This window comes from Hermetia illucens, chromosome 2 (genome assembly GCF_905115235.1).
Source record: "Hermetia illucens chromosome 2, iHerIll2.2.curated.20191125, whole genome shotgun sequence".
NCBI classification, from domain to species: domain Eukaryota; kingdom Metazoa; phylum Arthropoda; class Insecta; order Diptera; family Stratiomyidae; genus Hermetia; species Hermetia illucens.
Genome location: NC_051850.1, coordinates 39060862 through 39087609, shown reverse-complemented (window position 1 = coordinate 39087609; position 26748 = coordinate 39060862). Strand labels below are relative to the sequence as shown.

Sequence of the window (26748 nt, the reverse complement as noted above, 5' to 3'; positions counted from 1 at the left end):
CCGTGATCTGTAGATCTTACTTATAAGAGACGAAATTAATCAGCCGAAGCTGGCATATTTTGATAAACCTGCTACACAGCCAAGTAGCTTGATCAGGAACCTCCCATACTAAATCCAGTTCCAACCCCTGAAGGAGAGACATTTTTTGTCTTAATAAAAATGCTATATATAATAAAAGAAAAATAATTGGTTGCAAACTCTACATTTCCAAACGGTGCTGAAAAATAGGATTTGATAATTTTTTGTTATTTGCTATATAGCAGAAAAATGAGCACGTAGAATGGACGTCGTTACCGATCGAGTACGCTCGTTATTGACAAACAAAACGAATGGACAAATCATTGACTTGTCAGCGCCAAGGAGGAAGGTGTAAATAACAAAAATATGCGTACAAATCCAAAAGTCTAATATTTCTTTTACCCCGTATGTTTGTTCCTCTGACAGACAATCAGACCACCTAAAAAACTGTCTGGTTTACTTTTCTGCATTTTTCCTCCAACGAAAAAAGAAATAAAAAATATAAATGATAAAAATATTTTATGTATCAAATATTTTTTTTGTACAAATACATGCTTAGTAACTTTAAATTAACGGTACGATATTTCTACATAACATAAGAACAAAAAATTGATGGTAATTTTCCTTGCCTTACATATTATCAGTTCTAAATATTCTTTGTTGTCTCCTATATTACGTTCACTTCCGCTTTGTTTGTTCGTTCAATTCAGTGTTTCCCGCGCATTCAAAACAAATTCTTGTTGTTTTTTTCACTCTTCGCATTAGCTTGAGCGCAGTAAACATTTAAAAAATCACAGAATGTCAATACAGTATGATTTTCTTCTATAATAACAACTAAAACACAATCGTATTTAAAAAAACAGCATTTTTTTCGACTGTAATAAAAATAAGTTAGTTTCTCCAATCGTATCTAACCTTAATGTATATGAATGTATATATGTACGTACTAATATATGAAAAGAATTAAATTTTCAAAAATTTAGTAAATAAACTGCTAGTAGTAACAATAAGATTTACTCGTTCTTATAAACTACATTAAATCTCAAATTTTTATCGTGTGTATACGTTTGTGTACTTTTTGAAATTCTTCCTTATTTTTTCGAATATTACTAGAAGTATATATCTTAAAAGCTAGATTTTAGTGTTGTAAGCTCAAGATACCATTCCACGGCTCAAAAGAGAATGGGTTTTAGATTGTATTTGGGGTCGTTCAGTACTTTTATAGGATATCGAAATAAAGTAGTTGTTATAATACTTTGGTATATTTTTTGCTTGGATTCGATCTCTATCTATTAATCCCTTCAAATATAACATACAATGTTTCCAGTGGGCTTATAAATTCTGAAAATACTATTGCAAGGCGTTTATGGAATACATGTTGGCTTATTCGAAATTAGTCTTAGTTTCGTTTTGTGTTGTGTTTGTTAGGAGTCAACGCAAATACTGGATCAGTCATGAAAAATGTGACTGAAATACTATCATCTTAGATATTTGCGACACAGTTTTCGGAAGAATTCGAATGGGTGTCTTAATTCTGCGTTGCAGTTTTCAAGTTTTTGCGCTAAATAGCGGTAGCGGATTGGCACTTATGTACATTTTAGTTCATAAATGACCTTGTTGGTGCTCTTAGAGTCGGGGTGGCTTGAAATGCATGTAGGAAGTGTGTTGTGTTTCATGTAGGCCAGTTGATGGTGATGTTGTTGTTGGTAGTATTAACGGCGTCGTAAGAGTACCAGATATTGTTGTAGATGATGCAGAAGACATTTGCGAATGGAATGGTTCTATGATTTCTGGCGGAGGTGGCGTTGTATCCATCACTTCTACAATTACATCACTATTGCTACTGGAGGAAGTCTTAATGTTTTGCATCAAATTAGAAATATTCACACAGGTTGTTGTGGTTTCTTTTGATTCGAATGAAACCGCTCGCGGTTTACGTAACTTTGAATTTGTGTTATTACTACTAGTACAACTACTACAATCAGTCAATAAACTATTTGATTTCTTTTGGCGAAAACTATTTGAGCGGTGCTGTTGATGTTGTCCACTAGATGTTCCAGATGTTGTCCGACATCCAGTGCTTGTCGATCCAGCACCACAAATTGTTGTTGTAACCGCACCAGCTGCGGCCACCGTAGTTGACACATGAGATTTACCATTCTCCTTGTTTCGGCGTGATGAAGAACGATGTGGATGATGTCGCGCTGTACTAGGTCCACGACGCGATGGACGCTTTACAGGGTAATGAACGGACTCTGCACTGGCACTCAGGCCGATGTTGCCAACTGTTTCCAGGAGAAATAGTAAATTTAAATCTATTTATTTTTAAAAAATAAATTAGAGTAATGATCGTAATAGCGAATGATTATCGTATGTAATCAACGAATACAACATGCATGTTATAAAAACAAACACACATTATTCAATGTTTGACTCATATTAAAAAATGAATATGATTGAGATTATGTTAAAACAGGTAGCAAAAAGTACATATCACGTAAAAATGAGTGGTTTTGAAACTTTAAGCTGAGAGACCATCATTATATTTTTAGTTTCGTTATTTGTCTCTACTTGGTTCACTGTATTTTATTATAGTCTGTTAATTTCTCGAAGAGATCACTCTCTCCTTAATATATTACCCGTGATACAATGCTACTATTTTGTGCCTCTCCTTTTTCGGAAGTAGAATCAAAACGAATTACAAAATAACGGGACATATAATCTGCAGTTTGCTGTAAAAATCAATGAATTACAAATTATAAAAACACAAAACATAGCATAATTAATAAAATGCACAATTTATGAATTTGTATGTTTTGAACAATAAAAAAATATATTAAAGACTCCCCAGTCAACGAAAAAATCAACAATTGTTAATAAAAATAAAAATCCTTGAATTAGTGTAAAACCAAATTTTATTACAGTTTTTAGAACTAAGTTGTATGTGATCCTTATTCGTATAAAAAAAATCAAATTGCTGATAAATAAATATAAGCAGAAAACACTCAATTTTCTCTTTATTACAACAAAAAATGTGCTAAATGATAAATTTAAGGGTGAGTACATCTATAAAATTCCATTGTATATTTTCATGAATTACTTGAACATAGTGAAGAGGTTTTGTACGTATGTATATATAATACACATGACACTGAAATTTCTATCAAAAAAAACTCGAATCTTTCAAATTCAAATTTCATGCAAAATATTTGCATGCATTTACATTAATCGTTTCATGGAAATTTCGATATCGTTCAATATTGCACATGGATTGAAAGAGTCCAACATATTCAGCAAATGCCAGAGCTTTCGAATATTATAAATGCAGTGAAACATTCGTATAAGAATTCATATTCACTTAATTCCAACGAGTCTCTAAAAATAAAGCTCTCTGCATTTTCTTTTTTACCACTTTTAGACTAAAACCGTATTTTTTCAAAACGAAAAAATTGTATAATCTTCCGCTCGATATTAATTTCGACATTTTTACAACCATCGAGTGATGCACTGTGTACAATGAAATGAATATTATGTGAAATATGAATACAATTAATGAAATGAAATCAAAAGCTTGAAATAGATTAACGTGTTTCAAAACCGAGGAGATACTTCAATTTTAAATATGACGCCTCTAGAATGAAGCTTTTCAGATAATCGGTGTTTTTCAACTTCAAAATTAGATGAGTAAAGCAACAATTATTAAATATATACACAAAAAAAGTACAAATCAAACCGAATAGCAAGTCGATTGTTTCGCATGTCTTTAAGCGAAGTTATTAGAAAAGAAACTATAATTAAATTTTGCGAGGTTTTGTTTAAGAATTTGTTCACAACTTTCACAGCAGCGATAGATTTTCTATCTGAGATCCTACAGTAAATGCTCATATTGTGTATAATCTCCTCTGGCTGTCTGAACAAAGTAAAAGCCATTCAAGTCGATCAATACCATCGAACTCACTCCTTGTACAGAATCATTTTCAAATAGTAGTCTGCTTTATTTCTACGATGTAAAGTTTATAGCATTCAATTATTCGAACGAGCACACACGAAACTTTTGAAGTACAATCAACTAACAAGAAATAAAGCAAATCTTTTAAATCGAAATAATCACGCAAACGTTCGAAATCTTTTTTTCGCCTCTAAATCAAATTCTTGAGAAGTTTTATGACTTTTTTATATTGAAGTGGATTTGGATGTAGCGAAACAGACTAAGTCATAATAGCTATTATTTAATAATACTTAAACAATAGCGTTCTTGTTTTTGATTATATATCTTTAATTATTTTAAATAAATAAACTCTATAATATTTAATAACGAGGATGTACTTCACAGGATCTTTGAGAACAAGGCATTAAACACCATGATATCACACTATTTTCAGTCTTATAAGGAATATACACGCTATTCAAAATGAAGGTTTATGAACGGAACTATTTGATAGATCAAAATTCGAATAACCCCATAATTAAGTATCATTGACGAGAATGAATTGCAGGAAAAGATTTCCAATGAATGCCCAAATTAACGATAAAAATATAAAGAGTATTATGACAACATCATCATTTGGTATAACTGCTCCATCCTTTGAGAATATAGAAACCAGTTAGCCACAGAATTTTAGAACTATACGCTAGACTAGAGTCTTTGAAGCGACTGGTGCTGCTTCCAGTTCTTAATATGAAATTGGGTCAGCCGGAAAAATGAAGCACATTGTCTCTGCAACTACATTAAATCTCAGCAAGGAGCAACTTTAGATTTAGATCACACAAACAGCTACAAACTTAAAATTTTAAGCTTATTTATGTATTTTATGTTTGGGGATTGAGGGGGCCTAAGTTCACATTGGACTGGACCAAAAGAAAAGCAACTTACTCCCATTTTTTTATTCATGGACCCCACGTTGTGAGCTTAATGTCCAAAGTTAAAAAATCAGGGACGAAGGCGGCTTACGGTTTCGTCCGTTCGTCCGGTTGCGTCGGACAGAGACAACTCATCAGACGCTGCCACACCGGAACCGTAATCATCTTCGTTCCTAATTTTTGACCTTTTTAGCGTTAAACTCAAAATGAGGGTTCCGTGGACCAAAAAAAAAATGGGAGTAAGTTGCTCTCCATTTGTTCGGGTCCGACACCAAGTGAATGCGGACTTAAGACCCTTCAATCCTCAAACAGCAAATCTAGCTCCGACCACGCTTTGACCCAACTATGGTGGATTTACACTGGATATAATTTGTAGTCATGTTGTGATCTACAAATGTATAAAAACCATAAACCGTCTTCGTCCCTGCTTATTTATGTAGTACACTGCTGCAAATGCTTTTAGCGCTACCCCTATTCTTGGTCATTTCTCAGAAGCCAATGAACCGAATTCAATAAAATCTTGAAATTCATTAGAGCATCGAATAAAAAGTATTTCCAGAGGAAATCAGCTTTATTATTTAAGGATGATGATGCTCGTAGCTCAATTTACAATTCAATGCGTTTTTCTTAAATTTCGTTTTCACTTTCGTACTTTTTATCTATCGCACGGATTTTAGCGAATATACCGTCCCCTGTTGCATTATACGTTTATGAAAAAGGTGATATCGACGGGCTTAAATCAGTTCGGATATATAACCGCTGCATTACAGAAAAGCTCGACCGAAATTACTAGGTTGTCAATACCTATCTGAACAACCATCACGGCTGAAATACAAAAACGAAAGGAAGCACGAAAAGCACGCCCACTGCGAATCGTCAGATCTGTTATTTGGCTTCTAATTCGACCCGTAAAAGCCGCTCCATGTTGCAACAGTTAAACTTTCCAGTGCATCCGAGTCACGTCCGTCAAATAATTTCTCCTCAGTTGTATTTTTTGGTTCCCCAAAACTGAAGTACGCACCGCGTCTAAGGGCAACGAGACGGAAACAGAAAGCTCGGTGCTTCAAAGATGAAAGATTTTATGGTGGACCCACGATGGTTAAATTAATACTTAGCTCATAGCGTATATCCATTGAGTTTATCGGACTCTTCACGTTAAAGTCATAGTGATATTTTATGCCATGGGCTGCCGTAATCTCACATGGAAAAGGCAACTATAACCTATTATTAATAATAGTGGGATTTCAACCAAACTTTAGCAGGATTATGCTTGATATTATGCCCCATATTGTTACGATTTTTAATTTTATAGCTGTATTATGAACTTAGATCCCCTTTAACTTCATAATGCAGTAGATTTCCAGAACATAATATACGATAGATATAGTATATAGGCACCACTATGGTTTTTTTTCAGGTTTGGCAACTTCTGAGAATGGATCTTTAAAAAAAGTAATCGCTTTTTAATGAAATACTCTCCCATTTTGCAACTGTTGTCAAAACTAGGACCTGCATCGGAAACTACATTTCATAGGATACCTCAAATGGCTGTATTTGAAGAAAAAAGTCTTACACATCCATAGGTGTAATCGTTACTGAAAAAAGTGCTTGTCGGGGATAGAGAGACGAACGGATGTACAGATGTACAGACACTGAACCGATTTCAATAAGGTTTTGTTTTCCACAAAACCTTAAAAAAACAATTGTGAATGTTCCAAAAGAGACATGGCATGAGCCTGGAGCATTTTTCATAATTTCTCAGAAACCAATGGAATAAATTCAAAGAAATTTGGAAGTTCATCAGAATATCAAATCAGAAGTATTTCCAAAGAAAATTAGCTTTATTGCTTTATATGTAGCAAGCGTCTGCCTGAAATTGTCATTTGAAGGGTGTTAATGCTTTTAATTCCATCTGCGATTTGACATGTTTTTCTTAATTATTTTTTTTTTTTAAGGCTGCGAGTTTGTGAGAAACAACATGGCACAACCTTGGGACATGGTAAGAGTAATAGCCTTTTTTGATTTTTTTGATTCATCTTAGGCTATGTGTAAAATTTATCTTGAATTGCTTCTGGTATTATTCAGTGATGAAAAGACATTTTCATTAGACGGTCATTATGGATATTTCTCGCATCCGGATTTCGGCGCTGGTTCGGTAAAATATGGGCTTGATTTGGCAGACGAACAAGATAGAGTCAGTGTTCCTATCGTCAAAAATGAGCCCGGTTTTTTCCAATATTTTCAACGTATTAAACTTACATTTTAGCGGTACTACACCTCGGCCCCTGTAAGTTAGAGTTCGCGCAGTTGGTTTAACGTTCGACTGGCCTACGTGAGGCCCGAACCACAATCCAATGGAGAACATTTGGGGCATCATGGTCCGTCGTATGAATACAGATAAAAAGCAATGTCGTTCCAGTTAAGAGTTTAAAATGGCAATCAACAACACGTGGCACGCCATCGGCAATACAATTACGAAAATGCCTCTAAATTCCACGAATAATCGCATATTCGAAGTAATAAAAAGAGAAATACTACTAATTACTGAAATCGACAATATTTGTGCTCCGGTTTACAAAACTTGTTAAAATGTGAATTTTGGCAAATCGAACTAAAAGCGATAACACCCTCCTAATGATAATTTTAGGCAAGAGGCCGCTCCAAGAAATAGGGCTAATGTTTGGTAGAAATACTTTCTGTTTAATGTTTTCATAACGCTGAGAATTTCATAAATTTTCGTCCATTGGTTCCTGAAAAATGACCAAAAATAGGGGTAGAGCCAAAAGCACTTACAGCAGTGTAGTGTAATTGCTTCGGCTTACCACTAGACGGAACAGACAGGTACCATCATAACTAGAAGAATTTGAGAAAGGATCCTCAGTATTTCTTGCGGTGCAATTTCGGCAATGATTCGGTAATAATGTGGGCATGCGTTGGGCTGATCGTGCTAGCTTTCTCACCATCAAAAATATCAAATATCAAGGCATAATAACGAATCGACTGCTACCTTCTTTTCGACGTGTTAAAATTACTTTTTAGTAGGAGAACGCATGAATTCAATTAAGTCGGAGCACGAGCAACTAGTGTAACGTGCATTGCAGTGAAACGCTCGACTGGCCTGCGTGCAACCCTAAACCGGTGGGGAATATTTTGAGGCATCAGTACTAACGCCTTTAAAATGATAATTTTGGCTAAAAAAGCGCTATTTTTTATCAATAGATAATTTTTGGTAGAAATATTTATTGTTCAACGTTTTCATAACTCTTCAAATTTCAATCAATTTTGTCCATTGGTTCCTGAGAAATGACTTAACATAGAGGTGGAGCTAGGAGCATTTACAGCAGTGTATATTAGACGAATCAGAAAGAAAGTCGCTCAGAGTAAAGTTGCAGATCAGCGGCTTACATATTTAGAAGCCGAACTTTTGATTATAAAAATATTTTCTGGTTTAAAATTTCGGCTGTTGCTTCGGAAAGTATCGTTACTCAGAATTATTGTTTGACTGGGGTCGAAAAATGGAATGAGGTGATGACCGTAAATACTGATTCAAATTAAGAAACATTGCAGGAGGATATTAATATGCAAGACTGCAGACTTCCAATACATAAGATAAGGAAGAATGAATTTATCGGACCCCAAAAATGATCTTTTGATGATTGGATAGCGCTTATTCCGCATTACATCTACCGAAATTTGAATGAGCACTGAACCGGCAATGAAAATGCATTTGCGAGTGCCATAGATTTAAAGTGACCTAGTTTATAAGCCCTTCAGATTTGATTGTTGCAAATTCAACTATGATAATAGTTAGAAGGAATTCAAAGCAACTTCTGCACCATTTACTCACTGATATTCCCCATGAACGAAATGACAAAAGAGCATTAGAAGGGAAGATGGAATCTACCAGATATTTATGAACTTATAGTAAAAAAAAAGTCCTGTACAACTGCATAAAATATTCTCTAGGCTTCTGTACGAGAATACATATATCTTTTCGAAAGGTTACTTTTGTCTTTAGTTGGGTGAAAAATACCAGAGTCTACAAAAGAAATCGAATGGTAAAGCTGTTCAGAAAGTTTAAAACACTACCGGTTCGGCTAAAACAATTGAAAAACTTATAAACTTGTAATATTCTCAATGCTCGATAAATTAGATAGAAAGAAAGAAGGAATATTTGAGGAGTAAATTCTAATCGGGTTGTTGCCTTTGCATTTTATTCACTTATAGAGACTCAAATTCTTAGAAAAATACCTTGAAAATATTAAGCAGACCCTTTGAGGGTAAGCAAGTAATAAATAAACGTCTGAAACCGCAGAAGCGACATAATCTATAATAGAGAATTTAAGAATATAATAGTGACGGAATCAGCAGAAAGTTTCAGATACAGAATAGAGATAAGCATATACACACTTAATAATAGAGTAGATATGGAGAAAGCTAAAACTGAAAATCTTAAACACCAAAGCATTAACAAGGGCTTTTGTTCAAGAATGACTCATGGATCATTGTGGCAATTAAGAAATGAGCATTGTAGATTAATAAACATGAAATTCTTTATGTGGCTTTAATGAAATGCCCACGACCGGCTAATAATCATAAGTTCTGTATAAAGTTGGATTCATTGGATCCATTGGACGCGTCATTCAAAATTGTATTATGCGATCTCTGCTGCTGCCTTTGATAGATTTTTTGAAATATGCTAGTAACTGCGGATCGTCTTAAATGTTATATGCAAAACAAAAATATTGAAACTTTGATGGTAGTATTTATATGCAATTGGTCGCCGACTTATTACGCTTTGTCTAACAAATAAATGGAAAGTACCAGGAATAATATTAAACATTCAAAAATAACCAATAGTTTCGTTCCAAAGTAGAGACAATTCTTCAGATCCTTTTCTCACCTCTGATCTAAGCAACGTGCCCGAAAGCAGCTACGGATGTTATTTGCTTTGATTAAACAACAACAAAAAAAATATTTGTCTAGGCTTAGGCCACAATCTGATGGTGTTTATCGTTCGTCATGATTCATAATCACGTTGTATTTATGAATCAATATAATCACAGCAAATGCTATCCGTGGCCACTTTCGATCACTGTGTTCCACAGAGCAGAGGTGAGACGGAGTCTGAAGAGTAGCGTTTGCCCTACAACGTGTGCAAGTGCGTGTTTTAGCGCCGGGTTGAAAACTTCGAATAGTGAAAATATTGCCTTTTTTGGTACATTCGATTAAGCTTTATGTGAAACTTAACAAAAGTGCAACGGAGATTCAAACTTTAATTCAAGAAGCTTGTTCTTATAGGCTATGCCACGTACAAGGGTTTTTGAATGATACGAACAGTTAAAAGATAGCATGGAAGAAGTTGAAGATGAAGACCGCAGTGTGATGAAAATGTGCAGAAAATCCAAGATGTTTTTATCTTTGACCGACGACTGAGTGCGCAATTAATGGCTGAGAACTGAATTTAAATGAAACTTCAGTTTACCGCTTTGTGACAAAAGAGTTAAGCATGAGGAAAGCGTGTGCGAAACTGGTACCCAAAGCACCGATGGACATTCAGAAGGCACAGCGATTTGCAGGACAATTCTACAAAGGGATCTGTTCTATCCGCAGATCGCAGACGAGTCACAGATCGTGTCGGGAGGTTTTGACAAGGTACAAAATTGGAGCATTGCACCGCTCCTACAATTCCGGCGGAGCTCCCCCGCCACTTTTTCTAGTTGCGGAGATCCAGTCCGCTTCGACAAGAGTATAAAAACCATTCCGGTCGTTCGGTTGGGAGGAGCCTATGAAGCTTTGAAAACACGCTGACAACGGTATATCGACGCACAATGATCCATATTAATTTACTGTAACAAAACTACCAATAAATTTATTGTTCTGAGATTAGTTTTGGAATGCACCCCATGTAATCTCTGAACATTTGAAGAAAAATAGACAGGCAAACAGCGAAAATGAAGTTATGTACAGTATAGTATAGTGTATGTATAAAAATATCTAATCAATTACGGAAATGGACCATTTTTACCAAGAAAAAGTTATTAGTTCCAATTTCCAATTTTCAAAGTGTAGGTATAGAAAATTTGAAACGGCCACATAGATGTTCTAAGAAATACAAAGCAGAAATCATTTTGTCAGAATCCTAAATACAAGGTATCACGAAGAAAATCGCTGATTTTTTGTTCTGAAGACAGTGAGAATCAGCGGATTTGAAAGTAAGATGCATACAGTTTTTGTTCTGCGTGGTTTAGTTGCCATCATAAAGTTGAGCCGTGTCTCAAATTAATCATCACTACGTAAAGTGCATTCCGTACCAATTTCAATATCATACCCTTCGGTCGTTCTCCTGACCGGCAGTTATTTGTTTCATAAAGCGTACCATACACGATTAGGCGGGCCTGTCAATTAAGCCTGAACAGCCGGTCTACAGTTCTTTCGTTTGCCTGTTGAACTGAAAAGACCATACACGTACTGACAAGCCAAACTGCACCATCGGTTCAACTCTGGCCATGAAAGGCGTTGAAACGTAAAGCTGGGATATATTTGTGTATGAGCATTTATAACAGAACTCTCCTTAACAAGACGACCTGTCTTTTAAACGTCAAGCTGACGCCTTAATCCACACACGAACCGGTTTGCCTGATCTCCTTTCTGGTTAGCCTGATGGCCAAATCGTTTTGCATTAGATCAACAGTCGCGTGTAGAGGGTTGAACTGTTTTACCGTAATTCGAAGAATAAAGTTCAGTGTATGGCAGATATATCAAAACCGATTCGTGTTAGTCAGTGTTCAATAAGGAAATGCCCTCTCGTCATTCCTCTTTTACTTGTCAGGGCACTGGATTGGCATATGGGATATCCATCTAACGCCCAACGCACCACTCGATGTAGGTGATGTTTTCCTGGCGTCTCACAACAAACCAAATCTCAAGCAATTTATCCAAAAGTGGATTGATTGGGTTATGCAGAAAGGTTTCCCATTGAATGTGAACAAAATTGAATTTTTTACGAATGACCCCCGTGAAATAGACGCTATCACTATCATTGATGAGCGATTCAAGGGTCTCGAATTAAAGCTATCGGCCAATCGTAAACTGCGTTATAAATTTACTCCATGCCTTAGTGCAACTTGAATGGAGTAATTCCACAACTGGCGTTCTTTGTGAACGATGCAACTTACGCCTCAATCCAAAATATATCGCAGTATCATTGGCCCCACCGTCATCTATGTTTCCGAGTGTTGACCGACTATCAATGAACGCTGCCTCGAGATAATGGAGACAAAGATATTGTGTTTTACAAGTGGCGTAACATGCCGCGATCACATCCGAAATGAGACTACACGCGATCGATATCATCCCTGCGGATTGAAGTTCGCGCTGACTAAAACTGTCTTGGTCTGAGCGTTGAAGTCCTTCGGAAACGACCAAAACGCTGACTGAAAAAACGAGGGCTTGATACTCTGGATAGCGATTCGCGAGCCTCTCAACTTACCCAGATCAGCCTCTGGTCGAAAACAATGGTTCAATCGTTCGAATGGAGCCGACCCGCCACTGAACGATACAAAGGAAAGATTAGTTCATCTGCCCCACGCTGTCGCAAATATTATTCTAGATAGAACAAAGATAGAGATCATCGAAGCGCAACCTATAGAATTTTTCTAAAAATGCAATGCAAACTGCAATACAAACGCTATAAGACCCCGCTTATGAAGGAAAATAATATGTAGCATTTAGATACAATAAAAATCACGAAGATAATTACATTCAATCTACAGCCTATGTATGAAAGTGACAATCTTTTTTCCAATACAATCTTGAAATCTTTTTTTATATTGTCTAGTTTTCAAAGGAAAACGAATGCCCATAAATAACTGAATACATCATCCTTCACAAACAAAGGCATAAACATAGATTGAAGTTGGGCCCATTGAGGTAGAGAGATAATATGATGGTATAGTGAAATTCAAACTCTTCTAGGAATATTGATAGGGTCTTTACCGTCGCAATCTTAGGTATCCAAAGGTTGGTGATAAAACATGCATCCATAAAAAATCATGAAATTACAAGATATGAAACGACTAGCTCAACAAGAGTACCTTCCGTGTAAAGATAATTCCAGCATGTTCATAAATAGTGAAATACAAACCTCCACTTTGATCCTGAAAAGTGTGTATACTCTAAAAAGGTTTCTCTTAAAATATTCCACCGCGAATGTTATACAATTACACCATATAGGATCTTATATACACACAGAGATGTGTCATGTCAACTGTGTTATGTCAAAAACAAAAACCTCAAGCAATATTAAAGGAACGAGACTATTCTTAATTGGATCGAATTCAATTTTATGGATGAAATTTCAATTTGATTTTATTTTTTTAAATATTTTACATACAGGGGGGCATTTTTACATTTTGAAATTGGCGAATTCATCCAGAAAAACAAAGAAATAATGCTTCAAGTTTAAAAAAATCGTTATCTATTCAATCTAAAATTTCTCCAATCTATATTGAGTTTCGATCCAATCAAAAGCCAAATTTAGGAAAACGTGTACACATTTAGGCAAAGAAAAAACATTAAATAAAATTCTTTTGATTTCAAAACAAAAAATCTAAAATAGCAATAACTATTGACGCAAGTATCGATGGTTGCCTCTGTTGAGTGCGACTATTCGTAATATTTCGAATACGATTACGATCAACATTTCGCGTACGACGTGCAGTTGCAGTTATAACGTAATCAACCTCTTCAGTGCTTAGACGTAAATTTGTAATTCGACGATTGCCATGCATCAAAAGTGCTGCTGAAGATGACGATGATGATGACGTCGATGAAATTGATGTTAATTGTGATTTAGGTAGTGTTTTTTGTGTATCATTAATTGATATATTATTACTACAAATTAATATCTCATCATCGCTTCCGTTATTATTAAAACAATCAACGCTTTTGTTGCAAGACAAATTCTCATTACTATTATACAAAAATGCGTGCGACGAATTGTGTGATGATGACGTGATTGTGCTTAAATTGACAATGGCTTGATTTTCATATGTACCCGATATTGGTGGAAAATTCGTATCCATCAATACACTTAAGGTTTGCTCATCGGTTGGCATATCCATGTCCATGCATTGTAGTTGCTCTCGCGTTTGGTGCTGATGATGAATATGTTGTTGGTGTTGCTCGTGTTGAGCAAGATGGTGATATTGGTGATGCTGTTGAAACATTAGTAGCATGGTGTTATTACTGCTAATCCCGACATGGTGCTGATTCAAATCGTTTGTACTGCCGCCAAAATATTGGTGGCATCCGGCACATGTACCAGCTAGTTCCAGGGATCCTCCACGGTTGCCCAGAAACCACTCGGATCTTGTTCGCATTCGGGCTGTTTGGCGTTCATGGACCTTTTTGGTTGGGGAACGAAGGGAATAATGGGGTTGTTTCAGTTACATTCGAAGATCTAAATTTTTGTTAAACATTTCGAAATTCTTAAAGCTAAATTCAAAAAGATAGCGAAGTAGAAAGATATGAAACGGAAATATATAATTCAATGAGTTAGAAAAGCAAAACTAATATATTTTATATTTTGAATGAAACAAGTCATTTCCTCTCGAAAATTTAAGTGGCGCTTATCAACATCCCTAACAATTAAAAAATCAACTTCTGGATAAAATAGTAATTGCAAATTGATTACAATTAATATCATGACTAAAAATATGTAAATTCTTACATGACTTTTACAATGGATTGAAGAAACGTTTTCAAAAAGAGATGGAGCCGAGAAGTTCAGCTATACATGGAGGACGTATGTTTTATTTGAATAGTATTCAGCAAAGAAATACTGCTTCTCAATTCAAAACTTGTTTCACCAAAATGCTAGAGTTCTCGAAATAATTTCTCAGGAAACATACTTAAACGGTATATATTCAAAAACTAATATTCGCAATATGATATTCTGATATATTTCCAAATGTAATCTTCTGTGAAAAAAACTAAATAAAATATTTTAAATTCTAAATACATAAAAATATCGTCGTTAATAGTTTTGTAAAAACAGACAACTTTCTAACAAGTAAATTAAATATAAACGTGCGTGTTTTTGTACTATTACATTTATATACAGTCAATGCAAAATACGATTTTCTAAATTATACCTAAAAATAATCTTAAAAATGTTTGTGCATCATAATTAATGAAATTGATTCGTTGTGGTAATCTCAATGTACATTGCAAAATTTTCCAAAGTATATTATCAACATCGAATGGAAAACAAATATTTGCTGATTTCATAATTTATTTACATACAAAACAGAAAGAAATAATATGAGGGAAAAATAATACATTTCAAAATTATAATTTGAAAATACAAAGAGTAAGGGTTCAGTTCATTAATGAAGGAAGATAAATGCGAAGTGATTCTCCAATAGAAAGGAAATTAACCCAATAAACATACCAAGTTAAGAAGGAAGTTATTAGAACCAAAATAATATCCCATTGAAGATTTCTGGACGAATTCAAATTTATTAATGAACCGAAAAAATAAATACATAACAAATTTATATCGTTAATCAATGAGACATTTGATTAGTATACAATTTTAAGCATAATGTGGTCGAGATCAAGGTACCTGATCTGGAACATAAAAGTGAACTCTTCTCATCATCCACACACCAACCCAGAACATTCCCAAAACTAAACACTAACAAACACCAGTTCTCAAACATAAACCTGTGATGTAGGAAAGTAATAGTCCCTCACCTGTGGCAAGTATGATAGACTTTTTGTACTTTCAGCATAACGATTAACCGCTCTCAATTCATCCATGGTCATATGATGATGACTAGCAGCCGATGCAGATTTTGACGATCGTGTCGATGAACAACTTGATGAACTTTTTAGTCCATTACTATCAGCTGTTGTGCCTACTAAACCACCACCACATCCACCATTGCTACCATTACTATTACTATGTGATTCATGTCCTTGATTTTTATTAGATGATTGCGATGATGTTGTGGCAGCTATTGCAAATACACCAGGACCTTCAAGTGAGACGGACAGACGTGCGCATGATTCTAATAATGAATGTTCTGGAATGATACCAAGCGAAAGAGCACTATTACCAATAGCTGAACTTGAGCTGGTCAATAGAGCCGGTGTCGATTGAGATTCTTCTTGAGCAACTACAATTGTCGTTAAGCCGATTCATGTTGGAATTTTTGAGGACGTACACACGGATGCAGATAATGGTAGAGATGTTTGGATGTGTGGTTTACAATTTTATTGGAATGGCACAAAAATGGAAGAGAGAAAAATTAAAATTAAAAGTGAGCAATTTATCTAAATGCAAATAGTGATGTAAAGGAGGGAAACTACATCTAATATAACAATTTAGACTAGTTGGTAGTTACGGTATGGCTCTTACATGTTACCTAGTTTTTAAAATCTATGAGTGAAAATAAACAACACATACTTAAGCCCCATCTTTCACATTCACATTGTAGCCATGTTTTTCCTGCTTCCAGTGATAGTTCAACTAAAAGAAAAGAGTTAAATGGACATAAATTAGTTTTCTTTGTTAGTAGAGTATATGGGTTCAAGAATACTTCACGTATACTATGTTTGCACGTAAATAAATAACGAATTAATGCTTTCTAGGAAATCACAAAACTTGATTTGAGAGTTTTATACCCTTGATTAACTTTATAACCTTAAATTTACTTTATAATATTGTTTTCCTTGCATTCATTATCGACGGAGAAACCAATTCCAGCTTTATCTAGATTACATAATATTCCCAATCTTGTTTTACTTCACAATTTTATGAAGTTTCCTTACAATGTTGCTGGGCTTATTCCTGTCAATGCAGATCTGACAATAAAGGTAGTTATGGATCTAAAACACTACGACTTCGCCAATTAATTTTTATTATAGTTGAAATCGTTGTTGATTCTGCCACAGTCCACAGAATTTTTCTGCTGTTAGCTATTCTGTAATTTAAAGATCGGAAGATAGTAAGTTGCAAGTTGAAAGCACGGTAGTTTCCAACAGCAAAGCTTCGGCCTTCTTTCAGTCAAACATATGCTCTAATTGAATTTTCTACATATTTATGGGCGTGACTAAAAACTTCACGAATAGAGGTTTCTGTAATGAGCTGACACAGATTGTGAATAACTCACATTTACTCGCGTGTATTGAAAAGCTGGGAGAAGTATGTAAATGAAAAAATCAAGTCATTTTAAATAATTCAAGTGTAAATCATCCGTCGTTTGACTTTTCCAGCCGTACTACTCGCAACAATTACTTATTCTGAAATTACGGCATCACATTAATCAATTTTTACAGCCACTGTTATGATCTTCTGCCATAGACCGCCCTCTACAGAGGACGACTAATCTCTCGACAATTCACTTCTAACGTTCCCTGTAATGAATAACGTAACGTAATATACTATATGTTGGGTGGAAGTGCAAAGAGGAGGAGAGTAAGTCGACTCGGGACACCGGAGCATGTTAATAGCATCATACCTAGGCAAAGGCTACATACACCTGTTGAAAAAAGCATTGTTATGAAATTTTTGCCGCGGATGGGCGTAAAATCTGTCGAAATTGTGTGTCAACTAACTATTAAAAAAAAGGATCGGAGGATATTCCAGTGGCTAGAGCACAAGGCTTTCGCACGGAAGTTCGCGGTTCAAATCTCACTGGTGGCAGTGGGATCTGTATAGTGACTTGACGTCGGATACCAGTCGACTCAGCTGTGAATGAGTACCTGTCTCAAACCAGGGTTATAATCTCGGGCAAGTGCATTGCTGACCACATTGCCTCCTACAAATTACTGCAGTCCTGTAATGTACCGTTATGGTCTTGAATGAAGTGTTCTAACACACTTCAAGACCCTCATCTAATTCGATTGTTGCGCCAACGATTATTATTAAGAACCAAGGTCTAGAACTGGTGCAAAAACTTTGTCGATAGCCAAGAGCCAGTGCAAAATGTGACGAATTCTTGCCTTCTGCGGACAATCACCAGTGATATGAATACCCTCGCGATCCATGAGGTGTTTGAAGCACATCGCCGCCTCGCAATATGCGAAATTGCTTCACAATTCGGAACATTGTCCGATTATTTCAGATTATTGGGGTAAGTGAAAAGTGCCGTCAAGGTGGAATCCTTGCCTCTTGATGGAAGATGAGAAAATATAATAGAAAAACTTTTAGCAGAATATCGAACAGAACAGAATCATGGGACACATTGTCACCTTGATGAAATGTCGGTACATCATTACGGAGATTGTCTGTTTGGACGGTTTCTGCAAACACTTTCTGTGAGTACATTTCGAATTATAATGCACAACCCATATTCCAATCGATTAGCAACTCTTCAGGAGTAAGAAATTTTTTTATTATTGACAATTTTTCACAAAGCGGCTGCAGAATCGCAAAACCAATAGAAAATTTTTCGAAGGACCTCTCTCCTTCGATGTTCCCCTAGAACAATTTTTACCACCATACGGAAGCATAGCAATTCTTTTTTCATGATTTTAATTTTGGATTTTTCGCAAAATGGTGAAACTTAGAAAATAAATTCGTATTTTCGGACAAAAAAGATATTTGAAAAAAAAAAATATTCTTCGTAAATTGTGTGCTTCATTAAAAAATCAAATGAAAAGCTGCATTCAATTTTTAAGTCGATTACAAACTCTTCGAGTTCTACTGCTCGCCAATTGCGATAGCATGGTTTCTAGAAAAACCCATTTGAAGTTTGCAAATGCTGAAACTTTTTGATTTATCACTGGATTGATGTTTCTAAAAAAATTGCGTCATGCAAGTGAAAATCGACAAGGTTAGAAAATTGAAAAAATGTGGGCCACACGAGATAACCGATGCTCTCCTGAACCGCAACAAAAATGGACCATTTTTGCATCGAATTGCCACGTGTAATAACAATGGATTATGCACGATAATCGGCGGTATTCATCGGAAAATATGGCCTGGAATGAGACATTCACCAAAAGAAGCTGATGGTGTCTGTTTGGTGGTCATTGACTACATTATGCATAACACATCGTATTGGGAGCGGAGTGATGTGGCGCGGCAGGCGTGAATTTACAAGGGATTGTACATTTAGTGGCTTTATAACTTTGTTAGTAATAGTGCCATTTCCACGAAACTTGGTAGAATGGTGCTAGGTGCTAGGATGAGCTTAAGGGTGTTTCTGCAGCCAATTACTGAAAATTATATTAATATACTATTATTAATTTTATTTGAAGGGGTATCGGTATGAAAGATATTTCGGAGCCTCGGAGCATAGTGGCTTTTAGACTTTTCGGTTGAGCAGTTTCTGAGAACGACCCCCTTAAATAAATAATCACTTTCGACTCTCCGCATTACCCAACTTTTCCAACAAATGGCATAACTAAGACCAGCTTCGGAAAGTACTAACTGAGACCTTTCATTTGATATACCTATGACTATATTTGGTGAAAAGAAATTTACACCCCCCTTTTGCATGTATGGGGACCTCCCCTTAATTTCGACCTAACAGGATGCAATTTACTGTATGCGTGAACGTTCCCATCTTTCCACCAAATTTGGTTTCAATCGCTGGTGCAGCCTCAGAAAAAAATGCGTGTGATTGACAGAAAGACAGACAGACAGGCAGTAAACCGATTTTAATAAGGTTTTGTTTTACACACCTTAAAAACCTGAAAAAGAAACACTTATTGGGAGGAAAAGCAAAAATATTTTGATTCAAATTTTTTTTTTTCTATATGCAGCCACACACTTTTCCCATCTCCCCGGGAGTTTATGGACACCACTCCAAAAAATGTTTTGCTCTTTCAGATCTTTTTCGACCTCCTCGTAATTTTTGAAATCCTGATCCGTAAGCACATGCCCCATTAAAGAAAATAAACAATACGACAGAGGAAACCATGTCAGGGAAATGTGGCGAGTAGGATAATATTTCTCAACCAAAAGCTGCCAACTGATCTTAGACGGGCTTTGCCTTTGTCCACCAAAGTTTAGTTCAAATTGATCATTTGCAGTTGGTAACGATCCACATTTATCGTTTTGCCAGGCTTTAGGAGTTCACGATATACCACACCTGTTTGGTGCCACCAAACACACAGCTAACGATTTGCTGGTTGACCACGTTGGATTCATGATTCATTTTTTTCGCTTGGAATTCTCGAAGTAAATATATTTTTCGTCACTCGTAACGATTCCATGAAGGAAAGAGCAGAATTTCTGATGTGTTTTCTTCATTTGCCTCACGGTCAGTTGAAGAGTGCCAATTTTCCCTATTTGTGGAGTTTTTTAATCTAGTGTATTATAAAAAGTCACGTAAATTTAGATATTTATTCTACAATGGAGATAACCAAATGAAAATCAAATTCAAAGACTCTGCGACTTCTTAACCATGGAATACAACTTCCCAATATAGAACATTCAGCAGGTGATAGCTATTTAGGCAAAATTATCTGCTTAACATTTGAAGTGCTATAAAAATATTAGAATGAATATTTTCTATTCTTCCTTCCTATTTTCATTCCTATTTCAACAATTGTATACACAGAATTTTGGCAAACATTATTTTTTATAATCAATTGGCTTTCAGAGAGTTCAGAAATTTAGACACCCTTTATAGAATAAGCTCTTCGTGCAATTTCAGCTAATGGATCACCATATTCATCGAATTTTTCTGTCACTTTTCTTGAAGTGTCATCAATTCCGATGTCTGTGTCGAAGTCCCGGATCAATGAGGTTCATTTCCGGGTTTGAATAGCCCATTTGATTAGCTTTCCCGTCAGTAAAAAGTATAATGAACTTATTTTCACTTCCCCAAAGTACTTGACCTCAATCTAAGCTCAAGCTTTAAGACAAGTTTAATGCTTTCAAGAAATTTTTTCCTTCGAACCCAATATTTTTTCTATGAATGACCATTCTGACCATTCATTTGATGAATATCTGTTAAGATTTAAACATTTCCAGATTATGTTTCCAACGATCTTTTTACCCACATTTATGCCATTTATGTTCATTTCTGGTTTCATTACCTTTATCAATGATCCCGACGATGGGTTATTCACTCAACTGATATTTAGCTTTGCTTTTGGCTTAACTGTGGCGTTTAACTTACATTTTCGATCAATTTTACACATGGCCGAAAACGTGACTGCAAATCACGGCCCAACTTGTTTAGAACTCTCACCATTTTCTATTGGATCCGCAATTAACACCTTAATATTACTAGATGAAGCTCGGTATATTCATAACATTTGACACATTTCACGAGAGCTGTTCATATTATCGACCCCACCAACAATCTACCATCTCTAATTTGGCAATTTTTTTCAAAAAAAAATAAGTGTATAGAATAACATATTACGCAGAAACTTTCTTATAGCCCTTTAAACGCTAACAAGTAATCGTTATCCAAATTTATGACCCACATTGTATATCAAATTTTAATGAAACTTCTTCGATAGCAATAGAATTTTTACGAGCATTTAAAGCATCAGTACCAGTTCGCAAATCGTATTCAATCATAGTACATTGAATTAAAAATCGATGTTAACCTGAAGTTTTGACCTATTTTCTATATTTGCATCCCTCAAAAAATGGTACTCTGGAGGTTTAATTGCATGTGCAACTTCTAATTAGTAGAACATGTTCGAATTTAGCGATTAGGTTTGGTAACCTCTATTTTACTGCGTAGATGAAACATTGACGCAACTGTGGCAATTGTAATTTTACAGAGGAACCAAATATAGAAAATGATTTCATTCATTGCCTTATCAAACAAAGCATAATGGAATCAATGATTTAGGATGATGACTATCTTTAGTTAACAACAATTATGCTAGTATTTTGCGGAATGGATTTATCATTTTTGGACCCACTGACGCTAATAACTCAGTTTCAATGAATTTTGCAATTACGTCAATATTCCACTGAGGCAACGATGTAACCAACAACTATGTACCAATTCTAGTTCTTCAAACACAGTCAAGTATTTCTCTGTGTTTCAAACAGCACCTAATGTCAGTTGAAACTTTTACGACTGGTTCAGCAAAAGATGTAGCAGCAATAAAAATGCTTTACTTTTTCTGTTCCTCCTTCACCATGAAGATTGTAAGAAAAAGAAACATTACCGTTTTTCTAATGGCCCAGAAAATCTTATCGGCTCAGAAGGCAACAAAAATACGTGGTCTCCCTTGACCTAGGACATAGGGAACAAAAAGCAATGCGCACTTGGGGACTACCATCCCAAAATTTGCATTATTTTCATAGTACAAACTCTCTTCATATGCTTTGGAGGGACGGACTATTTGGTTGTGACTTTTATAATCAGTAACTAACAAGAATTAGTTCTCCAAACGCGTAAATATTCCCTTTATCCGGGACGGAAATTTGAAATTAAACGAAGAAGATGGAGAGTCTTGGGGTGTAGCGCTTACCCTTCGAAAGTGAATATAAATTTGGTCATATACCAGTGTAAACATTATCCACACTATAGTTCATAAACTGGCTTTCAGCAGAATCAAATTAACAACGGTATACCAGTCGGAGATTCCAATGTACTCGTGAAGTTGCAGACCCTCAATAGGCAAATATCCCTAATAAAGAAGGTATTGACATGGGTATCGATTAACACCGCCATTTCAAGATTATACACAGCATCAATAATACGATTGTGAATAAGTGGAAATTATAGCTGGAGCGATTTGTGAAGAAGTAGACATAGAAGTTCTGCAGAAACGTCAAGGGATGCAAGGAACAGTTCCGCGATCAAATCGTCAAGACCGGCGAATTTGCTCCGTTTAAGTGGAATGATGGCTTCTATTTCGAGAAGCAGAGCGAGTCCGCATGTTACGGTGTTTTCGCATAACATGCATGCGAAGTGGAACCTCCTCGGATGTTAATATTAATAAAAAGAGTAATAACAAGCGAAGTTATAGTGAACTTATTAACTATAGTACATCTATCAATAAATCCAATAACCGAAAGAATCTTTCTTACTTCTAAATGTTTTAAAATTTGCATCTGGTATCAAGTATTCTACCAGGTATATTAGCGTACTTTGCGCAAGTGTATCGCTCTTCCCTCAGTATCCGCAAATATTCCTAGCTTCCCGAAGAGGTAGTTCAACATACAGTAACCCGTGAGTATTTCCACTATGATCGTAAGGATCTTCTTAGTGAGTCTTAAACAATGCTAGGAACGCTTAGTTCCTTGTACCAATGGCCCTGCGTTCGTACCCTGCGGACAGTCAATTGCCGGTTTAAGCTATAAGTCATTGCAGCGCTCACTCAGACGACCTGTTAAGCCATCATGTTTCAAATTTCTTATCAAAATGAAAGTCCATTGTCAATGACATCTCTCGGTATGAGTAATTCGGGATAGAAACAATGTCAATCTTTTTTCGATTTGGACAGCTTTCTGCCTCCCTGGTACTCTCGGTCATTCTGAAGATTTCTCTTCTCGCCTGCATCTGTATATTAAGATGAAGGGTAGTCAATCCCACGTGTTCCAAGGATGATGTTGGGCATATTCTCATCGCCCCAGTGGTACGCACGCAAATTAGCCTCCTTGACAATTATGCCAAGTTTGATTCTGTCTGCCCAGAATATTGCCCAACAGATAATGATTGACACTGTTGCAGTATAATCCTGCGTTCGAAAAGTAAGATGCATTTTTAATATAAACTTAGGGAGCTGACCGATTTGGAAAACTTTCTTATTTTTATATTGATGTTCTTGTCAGTGAAATCTGTGACAAATTGCATTTCATTAGTTAGTAAATCGACTATGTCAAGTATATGTTCAAAAGTGGTAAAAGACTCCAAAGATAGAGAACACCTTGATTACTTGGAATCCCTCGACAACAATCAATGTTAACTGATGAGCAACATATCAAGAAATTAGGCCTCGAAAATCGTCAATTGACAATTAGGCACCTTCTGTGGCCTTAGAGTTTGATCAGTTGAAAAAAATTTGATGGAACATACAGGCCTGAGGAGAGTCAGATCAGTCTTTGTGTCACGTCACATTAAAGTTTGTGATTTATAATTATGTTCCGGAGAAGACCCACCAATCAAATAAATATTATGCCAAGGCGAGGCAAGACCAAAACAATCGCGTTAAAATCGCTCAAAAATCAAGGTTACGCTAGCAGTTTTCTTCGATTCCACGACTCTTCTAACTGGACCAGACCATCAACAACAGGCAATACTACTTTGAGCATTATGCGTCGTATTCACAAAAAGAGCCCCGACCTATGGAAAAACAACTTTTGGTTTCCATCACGATAGCGCTTTGAATCTTCGTGAGTTTTTTCCAAAAATTCCGCTTTGCGAGCGTAACAATAATGACGAGAGGTTTTGTCGATTTCTGCAACTTTCACACAGCTCTTGCCAGTTGGGTTTCTACTGACCGTTACCCTATGAGCAATCAGATTCACCACTTTACGATCATCAGTGGATTTAAGAGTTGCCTCCTGAAGTGCGTAACAAAAAAAAATTTCATGGTCGCGCTTGCGTGTTGCGTCCACTACTTCCCGCAGGATTGGAGGGCTGCGACTTCCCAAGTTCAACAACGACCGATTCTATGATTCTGCTGTCGCTCGACAGTGGGAGAGCTATCTTGCTGATCAGACGGCAGATACATTCTCAGTGTATCGATAAGCACTGGGCTGCTATCAAAAATGCTCTTTTCTCGGGTGCTGCGCACGACGTCGATAGGTCTCCAGAGGACGGCGTAAGATCTGGTTGACTGCGGGATCGTGGAAGTAGATCGATAAATAGAATGGATTGGAGGCTCTATTGACCGCCACAAGTGATAGCGGGCATGACGCACTCAAACTCCGATATCGAGTGAAATCTCCGGAAATTCAGCATAGTATACACCCTGACAAAAGGGAATTTGCTATTGGGTTGGTCGGAAAAACGGAAAATGTCGCAGAATGTTATTAATTCAGAAGTGTACATTACATCACGAAAGCATGTGGTCACAAATCTTTCAACGACTCCGTGAAGGACGTTACCGGTCCACTTCTCATCTAGGATGATGAGTGACTAAAGAGGTGGAAAGAACACTTCATCACGGTTCTTAACCGTATTACATGTGACATTCCCCTTTTGTGATGGCTAGCCATCGGAACATGCGAATACAGACGGTTCCGTCAGGCAGTTCAGAGATAATTTCGGCCATCGATGCAGTCAAACAGGTGAAAGCCTCTGAACTGTTACTTCCACTGTTATGGAAACTTGGGAATCAGAGACCTTTCCCAGAGAGTGGAAGTAGTTGATCATGTTTAAAATTCCAAAGAAGGGTATCCATTTAGAGTGTGACAATCCCTGCCGTCATAAAAGAAATAGTTAAAATAATCCTGGATCGCATTAAGAAACATCTTGAAGGCTTGATCAATATAGAGCACCCTGGTTTCCGATCTGATTCTTTTTACATTGCCCACATCGACACTCTACAGAATATTTTAGAACAGTGCGCGGAGTTTAGGGCTTCGCTTCAACTTCCCTTCACCACGTGTTGCATCGAGGTAAAATCCAAGAAGAATTTGAAGTCCAGGGTTGGATTTTGCCGCCGAGATTATTTCTTCTTGTTCTTGACATTCTTCATGGACCACGACATCTTTCCTCAAACATCTCATGGGCCTTGGTGAAAAAACTCTGCACTTCGAAACAGAGGCAAGAGACGTCGATCAATTTATATATCTAGGAAGCATGGTTTCTACCAACAGTGGGACGAGCTAGATGTTGCTCAACGCGTTAACAGCGCTAAATACGTAAAATCTGGAAATGCAGTTATCTCAATATTAGGATCCAATTGCGACTGTTTCGTGCTACTTTTCTTTCTGTGGCGCTATATGCGAGTGGCACATGGATAGTGACCACCACTGCTACGCACATCAACGGATCACGCTGGCCTGATTTTGATCGGCACACAAGCCAACAATCCGTGGCCGATGTGATCAAAAGGCTGAAGTGGTAGTGGATAGATCGCACATTAAGGAAGGACGACAATTCCATGCTAGCTATTCCATGCAGTGGAACTAACTCTCCCGAGTGGGTCACCCCAAGAGTACTTGGCACAGAACAATAGAGGGAATCTCGAGAAGTCCTGAAGGGAGTTGAAGCGTATTTCTACAGACCATAAACGATATCATGTAAGTATGGTTGAACTGCTATACCCCAGCAAGGGGTGAATTGCAACCATATAAGAAGGTCAGGATGCTCTTAGCCCCATTGTAGATTAGGGCATTCTGTATTTCTCCATACGTTGTGTTATCAAAAGCATCCTCAATATTCCTAAACGTAAGCAGAGCTATTTCCTTGGTGTCTATTACATCGCGTAATACATTTTCAGAGGTTATACCAACCCGAACCGTCATAAAAATCTGCTTCCGTCTCTTAAGTTGCGACACTGAGAGACTACCGTTAACGTGTTAACGTCCTAACAGGAACATTAAAAGACCTACGACCACCTCCAAGTTTTTTTGTGATGTGATATGCTGTGCCAAAGTGGCTTTATTTACGGCAGTTTCTGCTTTCCACGTTCCCTATAATATACTTCTTGTAATTTACTAGGGTATAAGAGTTCTAACGCATTGCACGTTTCTATCCGCAGCTATCAACAGAGGTCTCAGTTCCATCGCTCAGATTTTGCGTCGTACTTTTTTGAGATCTAAACGAATATACGAAAATATTTAAACTCTATTCTTTTTAGCTGTCAAGAAAGGTGTTTGTAAAAAGTCCAATCTTTTATAAAGAAGATTACACACAAAAATTGATGAGATTCGGCGGTTCCTTATATTTGGACTTAGTTATATGTATATCTACATTGATT

The 26748-nt window shown here is 36.5% G+C and overlaps 1 protein-coding gene across 7 annotated transcripts in view; it reads right to left on the bottom strand.

The window, feature by feature from the left end:
• Window positions 1-520: 520 nt before the first annotated feature.
• LOC119649201 (rho GTPase-activating protein 20) overlaps window positions 521-26748 on the bottom strand; it is a 115791-nt gene continuing 89563 nt past the window's right edge. The window contains exons 4-8 of one of the 7 annotated variants that reach the window (XM_038051247.1): window positions 16355-16417; window positions 15640-16064; window positions 13937-14285; window positions 2658-2750; window positions 2171-2303 (exon numbers count right to left, since the gene is read on the bottom strand). In XM_038051247.1, coding sequence (XP_037907175.1) covers window positions 2707-2750; window positions 13937-14285; window positions 15640-16064; window positions 16355-16417 — 881 coding nt within the window. In that variant the 3' untranslated portion in view covers window positions 2171-2303; window positions 2658-2706. Of the gene's footprint in view, window positions 2304-2657; window positions 2751-13936; window positions 14286-15639; window positions 16065-16354; window positions 16418-26748 lie in introns of those variants that run through there. The other 6 variants (XM_038051246.1, XM_038051249.1, XM_038051250.1 and 3 more) reach the window with 6 other exon arrangements.